Source organism: Ranitomeya imitator, chromosome 7 (genome assembly GCF_032444005.1).
Source record: "Ranitomeya imitator isolate aRanImi1 chromosome 7, aRanImi1.pri, whole genome shotgun sequence".
NCBI classification, from domain to species: domain Eukaryota; kingdom Metazoa; phylum Chordata; class Amphibia; order Anura; family Dendrobatidae; genus Ranitomeya; species Ranitomeya imitator.
In genome coordinates this window covers 220,695,255-220,703,616 of record NC_091288.1, presented here as the reverse complement: position 1 = coordinate 220,703,616, position 8,362 = coordinate 220,695,255, and the positions used below count along the sequence as shown (strand labels likewise).

The 8,362-nt window shown below is 47.1% G+C and overlaps 1 protein-coding gene across 1 annotated transcript; it reads left to right on the top strand.

Moving 5' to 3' along the window:
• The first annotated feature begins 680 nt into the window (after positions 1-680).
• LOC138645647 (microfibril-associated glycoprotein 4-like) lies at positions 681-7,188 on the top strand. The gene is made up of 6 exons (XM_069735093.1): positions 681-882; positions 1,051-1,147; positions 4,935-5,086; positions 5,163-5,259; positions 5,701-5,883; positions 6,658-7,188. The coding sequence occupies exons 1-6, from the start codon at positions 877-879 to the stop codon at positions 6,903-6,905; spliced, it is 783 nt and encodes a 260-aa protein (XP_069591194.1). The 5' UTR covers positions 681-876; the 3' UTR covers positions 6,906-7,188.
• The last annotated feature ends 1,174 nt before the right edge of the window (positions 7,189-8,362 follow it).

Below are 8,362 nucleotides of genomic sequence, written 5' to 3'. Positions count from 1 at the left end.
CCATGATTTGTGGTCCGGATTGTTGGACCATTTGTGGTATTGCTATGGTGTTCACCTTTGTCCTCAGTTGCCTCCTCTAGTCCTGGAGGGATTTTTCTCTTATTTTTCACCTCTTTTCATGTTTTGTGGTCCCCACCTTTCCTTGGGCCATCCTGTCATGTGCTGCCCATGGTTTGTGGTCCGGATTGTTGGACCATTTGTGGTATTGCTATGGAGTTCACCTTTGTCCCCAGTTGCCTCCTGTGGTCCTGGAGGGATTTTTCTCTTATTTTTCACCTCTTTTCATGTTTTGTGGTCCCCACCTTTCCTTGGGCCATCCTGTCATGTGCTGCCCACAGTTTGCGATCCGGAGTGTTGGACCATTTGTAGTATTGCTATGGCTTTCACCTTTGTCCCCAGTTGCCTCCTCAGGTCCTGGGAGGATTTTTCTCAAATTTTTGCCTCTTTTCATGTTTTGTGGTCCTCACCTTTCCTCGCAATCAGTCCAGACCATCCTGTCATGTGCTGCCCATGGTTTGTGGTCCAGAGTGTTGGACTATTTGCGGTATTGCCATGGTGTTCACCTTGTGCCCAGTTGCCTCCTCTGCTCCCGGAGGGACTTTTCTCTTATTTTTCACCACTTTTCATGTTTTGTGGTCCCCACCTTTCCTCGGACCATCCTGTCATGTGCTGCCGAGGATGCACATGTACAGGGCTGGAAAGTGGCATCACAACCCCGCATCCTGTGCGCACCATTTTCACATCCCCCCTGTCTCAGTCCTCCCTTCACATCCCTGGAGCAGGGGAGGCTGTGGAAGGAGGGGGCCCAGGACCAGACGCACCATATAAATACAAGACCTTAAATAGCAGCCTCACACTACACGGGACACAGCGGACATGGAGGTAAGGGGGAGCGCCTCTGTGGGGGGCACCGGGGATGAATGTGGCTTAGGGGGCTCAGATGAGGCTGGCATGAAAATGGGGTCACCGCAGGACTTAATGGGTCGTGTGGGGGGGGACAATGCATCTTAAAGGGATAGTACATGTTGACCAGGACTTGTTGTGTTGCAGGCTGCGGGGCGCCTTGGACACTACATCATCCTCCTCCTGCTGGTGGTCCTCAGCTCGGTGGGGAGTCAGCAATCAGGAAAGCAGAACGGGGATCATTGTAAGTCATCCCTACATTGTAAGATGGCCGGAGACACAGACAGCGCACCGACTGATGCAGCAGAGCTGAATGTGTCATTTCATTCGTTACAGCTCCATTGTTGGTGCATTCATAGTCCCAGAGAGAACCCACTCCTCGAAAGGGCACTTACTTTGCTACTTTTGACAAACTTAACTCAACTACATCTGGCAAACTCTATCTCAGCTACTTCTGAACATTTCAGATCTGCTTAATCTAACAAATTCATTTCTGCAACATGTGACACACTCAGCTCTGCTATATCCGACACACTCGGCTCTGCTATATCTGACACACTCGGCCCTGCTACATCCGCACTTCTTTGTATAGTCGTACACAGGTGGTTGGCATCTGCTGTAGTGCCCACGGCGGTGTAGCAGAGCTGGGGTGTAGTGTGGGGGAATGGGATCTCACCATGACCTCATATTCCTCGCTCACATCTGCAGCCAGATTCCAGCAGATCCCTGCCTGACACTTCGCGTTCCCTACCTGCGCCCCTGTCTACCCCCCACCCCGGGAGACCCCGACTTTCCAGCTGGTTTCCTGCCCCGGCGCTCGCACCTGTTCTCAGTCATGGACTATTTATACCGTGAGGTCAGGGCCGGATTTCGAGGGATTCTCCAAGGATTCCACATTTCTCACAGAGATTCCCAGACATTTATAATCCGCTCACTGGATACAATGTAGCAATCACATCCGTTGTCTCCATCCCTCATTCTATGCTCCAGTCACCTCCAAATCTGCAGCAGTGTCTTCACTGTTGTATGGGCAGAGGCACCTTAAAGGGGTTGTCAGGTCTCGGAAGAAAAGGCTGCAGCTTTCTATGTGATTGCAGACTGTCACGATTCCTCTATAGAGGGCAATGACATGACAACTAGACGTCTGCAGACCTCTTCTAACGAGAGAAGCAGAAGAGTGAGTGCAGCTCTGGAGTATAATACAGGATGTAACTCAGGATCAGTAATGTATGTACACAGTGACTGCACCAGCAGAATAGTGAGTGCAGCTTTGGAGTATAATACAGGATGTAACTCAGGATCAGTAATGTAATGTATATTCACAGTGACTGCACCAGCAGAATAGTGAGTGCAGCTCTGGAGTATAATACAGGAGGTAACTCAGGATCAGTAATGTAATGTATGTACACAGTGACTGCACCAGCAGAATAGTGAGTGCAGCTCTGGAGTATAATACAGGATGTAACTCGGGATCAGTAATGTAATGTATGTACACAGTGACTGCACCAGCAGAATAGTGAGTGCAGCTCTGGAGTATAATACAGGATGTAACTCAGGATCAGTAATGTAATGTATATTCACAGTGACTGCACCAGCAGAATAGTGAGTGCAGCTCTGGAGTATAATACAGGAGGTAACTCAGGATCAGTAATGTAATGTATGTACACAGTGACTGCACCAGCAGAATAGTGAGTGCAGCTCTGGAGTATAATACAGGATGTAACTCAGGATCAGTAATGTAATGTATATTCACAGTGACTGCACCAGCAGAATAGTGAGTGCAGCTCTGGAGTATAATACAGGAGGTAACTCAGGATCAGTAATGTAATGTATGTACACAGTGACTGCACCAGCAGAATAGTGAGTGCAGCTCTGGAGCATAATACAGGATGTAACTCGGGATCAGTAATGTAATGTATGTACACAGTGACTGCACCAGCAGAATAGTGAGTGCAGCTCTGGAGTATAATACAGGATGTAACTCAGGATCAGTAATGTAATGTATATTCACAGTGACTGCACCAGCAGAATAGTGAGTGCAGCTCTGGGGTATAATACAGGATGTAACTCAGGATCAGTAATGTAATGTATGTACACAGTGACTGCACCAGCAGAATAGTGAGTGCAGCTCTGGAGTATAATACAGGAGGTAACTCAGGATCAGTAATGTAATGTATGGACACAGTGACTGCACCAGCAGAATAGTGAGTGCAGCTCTGGGGTATAATAGAGGATGTAACTCAGGATCAGTAATGTAATGTATGTACACAGTGACTGCACCAGCAGAATAGTGAGTGCAGCTCTGGAGTATAATACAGGATGTAACTCGGGATCAGTAATGTAATGTATGTACACAGTGACTGCACCAGCAGAATAGTGAGTGCAGCTCTGGAGTATAATACAGGATGTAACTCAGGATCAGTAATGTATGTACACAGTGACTGCACCAGCAGAATAGTGAGTGCAGCTCTGGGGTATAATACAGGATGTAACTCAGGATCAGTAATGTAATGTATGTACACAGTGACTGCACCAGCAGAATAGTGAGTGCAGCTCTGGAGTACAATACAGGATGTAACTCAGGATCAGTAATGTAATGTATGTACACAGTGACTGCACCAGCAGAATAGTGAGTGCAGCTGTGGGGTATAATACAGGAGATAACTCAGGATCAGTAATGTAATGTATGTACACAGTGACTGCACCAGCAGAATAGTGAGGGCAGCTCTGGGGTATAATACAGGATGTAACTCAGGATCAGTAATGTAATGTATGTACACAGTGACTGCACCAGCAGAATAGTGAGTGCAGCTCTGGGGTATAATACAGGATGTAACTCAGGATCAGTAATGTATGTACACAGTGACTGCACCAGCAGAATAGTGAGTGCAGCTCTGGGGTATAATACAGGATGTAACTCAGGATCAGTAATGTAATGTATGTACACAGTGACTGCACCAGCAGAATAGTGAGTGCAGCTCTGGAGTATAATACAGGATGTAACTCAGGATCAGTAATGTAATGTATGTACACAGTGACTGCACCAGCAGAATAGTGAGTGCAGCTCTGGGGTATAATACAGGAGATAACTCAGGATCAGTAATGTAATGTAGGTACACAGTGACTGCACCAGCAGAATAGTGAGGGCAGCTCTGGGGTATAATACAGGATGTAACTCAGGATCAGTAATGTAATGTATGTACACAGTGACTGCACCAGAAGAATAGTGAGTGCAGCTCTGGAGTATAATACAGGATGTAACTCAGGATCAGTAATGTAATGTATGTATACAGTGACTGCACCAGCAGAATAGTGAGTGCAGCTCTGGAGTATAATACAGGATGTAACTCAGAATCAGTAATGTAATGTATGTACACAGTGACTGCACCAGCAGAATAGTGAGTGCAGCTCTGGAGTATAATACAGTACGTAACTCAGGATCAGTAATGTAATGTATGTACACAGTGACTGCACCAGCAGAATAGTGAGTGCAGCTCTGGGGTATAATACAGGATGTAACTCAGGATCAGTAATGTAATGTATGTACACAGTGACTGCACCAGCAGAATAGTGAGTGCAGCTCTGGGGTATAATATAGGAAGTAACTCAGGATCAGTAATGTAATGTATGTACACAGTGACTACACCAGCAGAATAGTGAGTGCAGCTCTGGAGTATAATACAGGATGTAATTCAGGATCAGTAATGTAATGTATATATACGGTGACTGCACCAGCAGAATAGTGAGTGCAGCTCTGGAGGATAATACAGGATGTAACTCAGGATCAGTAATGTAATATATGTACACGGTGACTGCACCAGCAGAATAGTGAGTGCAGCTCTGGAGTGTAATACAGGAGGTAACTCAGGATCAGTAATGTAATGTATGTACACAGTGACTGCACCAGCAGAATAGTGAGTGCAGCTCTGGAGGTGACTGGAGGATAAGACACGATGTAACCGCAGAATAGTGAGTGCAGCTCTGGATGTGACTGATGTGTGACCCTGTGTCACCCTCCGATGTCGTTGCAGTGTGTTCCACCTCTGACCAGTATCCTGTAGATTGTGAAGATGTGTGTGAAAACGGAGACGAGGATAGCGGCCCATATGTCATCTACCCGGCCGGACCAGGCATCGCGGTGCCCGTGTACTGTGACATGAGCACGGACAGCGGAAAGTGGACGGTGGGTCCTGGCTCTGAGAGTTCTCCGGGTCTCGTCTGCTGGCTGTGCTGATACAATTCATCTGTTTTGGGCCCAGGTCATCCAGAGGAGGTTCAACGGCACGCTGGGCTTCTACCGGGGCTGGAATGACTATAAGATTGGCTTTGGGAGAGCGGACGGAGAGTATTGGCTGGGTGAGTGAATGTCCTCCTTTGACCACCTATGTGGCCACCAAGGTGGACAGGAGGGGGCCCCTGTGCTGGGCCAGTGTGGACCCCTCAATGTTTCATCATTTTCCACCATTATGTGCTGTTTGGGGGCCCTTGTACGTCTGCACTGGTTGCACCAGTAGTATGTCTATCACCAATATGGCCACCATTATGTGCCCTCGGTGGGCTCTGCCCATCCTTTCCAGACCACTGATTGGCAAATCTCCTTGTGTCTCAAGTGATCTCCCCAACCCAAAGTAAGTGTAAATCAGGAGCCTGGGAGCACCTTGGGGTGGTCCACAGAGGGATCAATCCTCCATTATACAGCTGTCGTCACGTAGGATGGGGTAACTCATCCTCCAGATTACTGCAGAGCATCGCTCCTCCGCAGAGCATCGCTCATTCCCACCATATCTCATCCCATAGGGCTACACTACATGTATCTCCTCACTCTCCGGAATAAGTATGAGCTGAGGATCGACCTGGGAGACTTCGAGAACAACATGACCTTCGCCAGGTACTCGGAGTTCTCCATCTCCCCATACAGCCTCAATCCAGAGGAGGACGGCTACACGCTGCACGTGGATGGCTTCAGTGACGGAGGGGCAGGTAACCAACGCAAGGAGTCATGGGTAATGGGGTGGTGTGCCTCCACTTCTGGGAGCAGTGGTAGAGGTGGTCTGTTACAACTTCTAGGGGCAGTGGTAGGGGTGGTCTGTACCCATTTCTCTAGGCAGAGGTACGAGTAGTCTGCACCTCCTTCAAGGGGCAGTGGTAAGGGTAGTCTGTACCAATTTCTAAGGGCAGAGGAATGGTGGACTGCATCCTTTCCTGGGGTAGTTGCAGGGGTAGTCTGTACCCATTTATAGAGGTAGTGATAGAGGTGGCTTCTAAGGGCAGTGATGGAGGTGGTCTGCACTCACTTTTAGGTGCAGTGGTAGGAGTAACATAGTTATTATTAATATTGTTAGTAGTCTTTACTCACTTTCAGGGTTAGTGGTAGCGGAGGTCTGCACTGACTTCTAGGAGCAGTTGAAGGAGTCATTTGTCCCAACTTCTAGGGGCAGTTGCAGGGGTAATCTGTACCCATTTATAGAGGTAGTGATAAAGGTGGCTTCTAAGGGCAGTGATGGAGGTGGTCTGCACTCACTTTTAGGTGCCGTTTTAGGAGTAGTCTTTACTTACTTTCAGGGTTAGTGGTAGCGGAGGTCTGCACTGACTTCTAGGAGCAGTTGCAGGAGTTATTTGTCCCCACTTCTAGGTGAAGTTGCAGGGTTAGTCTGCACTCTGTTCTGGGGCAGTGGTAGTGGTATTGTGAGCCCATGTTTGGGATAGGGTTATTCTGCACCAACTTCTAACCACCTTCCTCCTCATTATCTGCAGGTGATTCTCTGTCCTACCACAATGGAATGAAGTTCTCTACGTATGACAGTGACCGTGATGTCTATCTCCAGAACTGTGCTGCGCTCTTCACCAGTGGCTTCTGGTACAGAGCATGTCATCTGGCCAACTTGAATGGCGCTTATCTCCCTGGCGCTCACCTGTCCCTCGGTAGTGGCATCATCTGGTCTCAGTGGAGAGGTCTTTACTATTCTCTGAAGACCACGGAAATGAAGATAAGACGGCAGTGATGTCCTCCTGATTAGTGAAGATGATTACTGTTTCATCGTATGGATGATTAATAGAATCTTGTGATGCCAGGATAGTCATGTAATCCTTAATCTGTAACCTAAACCTAAAGTAAGACTTGACCCTTTCTACCTGTGCTTGGATGTTGTAGACCCCCAGCCGACTGATCTGCATGTGCCCAGCTGCTCAATCCTTGGTTTTCCAGTTACTGATCCTGTTACAGAGGTTTTTGTATCTCCAGAACTTGTAGTAAATGCTCAATAAACAGTGACACAATAAAATGTTCCTCATTGTAAGAGTTCATGTTCAAATTATCCATATCTCACAATGTCAGTATGTGGCAGACCATGATGTATGGCGGTGGAGCTGCCGATTCAGTCGTCGGTATATTGACGATGTCCCCAGCATTGACTTTATAAAGGGTTCTCCACTTTGAAGAATCATTCCTTGTTAGAAGGATAACTTGACCAAAAGCTGCTGGCAAAATGCCCCCCAGATCTTCTGTGACATGGTAGTATGTGTTGCATTTCACTTCATCACCACCAAAGGTTAAAATAAGTATTACACATAGATTCTTTACATCAATATCAAGAACCAAGAAACCGGTGCTACAGAGCGAGAGACACTTTATAAAACTGCTCTACAGTTTGAGCAAGAGATGAGGGACCTGAACAGAAGACCCTTTTAGTAAATCAGAAAGGCCTAAAACAGATTATGATCATCGTAGTTGGGTGGTAGAGCCACCACAGCAAGATCTGAAACATTTGTCCACACAGCAGCAAAACATGATGGCCACTCTTCATAATCATAGGGGTTGCGTAGGATTTAGGTGATCCTGTAGCCGGGTATGCTGCTGTGTAATGGGGCGACACAATGAAAGTGGAGACACGTTGTTCCGCTGCTTTCAGAGCGTTAGTCAGGGACTCGTTTTATGTAAAAAAAATTTACAAAAGCTTCCATCGAGGTTAACGTTATAAATCATGAATGTATGGTGCGAGGAGGATCCTCACCACCTAATTATGTAGGAAAAGAACAAGAAAAGGAGCCGCGGCTTCCCCGCTCCTTACACTAAGAGACGCGGGCCTGGAAATAAACCTGTGGGGTTCTGATACAGCATTATAGATCACACCCTGAGAATGTGGACCAGAAAAGAGCTTAAATAAGCCCATGTACAGGGTACGGTAAGCCGCCATATGTGCCGGAGTGCAGGGGCTGACTGGCACATAGGGTGCCAACCTCCGCTGTTAGGAAGGGTATATCAGGGTTTGGTAGGGTTTACTAGGGGTATATGCATATACCTTATTATTGTTTTTTGCAGTTTGCAGGTTTTGTAAGGGTTTTTTGTCTATTAAATTTTAATGGTTATTATTAAAAATGTCTGAGTCTCGCTCTATAGATGATGTCTCCTCCATCTCTCATCACACTGCTGCCTCCTGCTGGCTCAGCGTGACTAGAGCTG

Coding starts and splice junctions, on each gene's coding strand:
- LOC138645647 (XM_069735093.1), top strand. Junction 5,087..5,162: donor CGGACAGCGGAAAGTGGACG/GTGGGTCCTGGC, acceptor TTTTGGGCCCAG/GTCATCCAGAGGAGGTTCAA. Junction 5,260..5,700: donor GGACGGAGAGTATTGGCTGG/GTGAGTGAATGT, acceptor CTCATCCCATAG/GGCTACACTACATGTATCTC.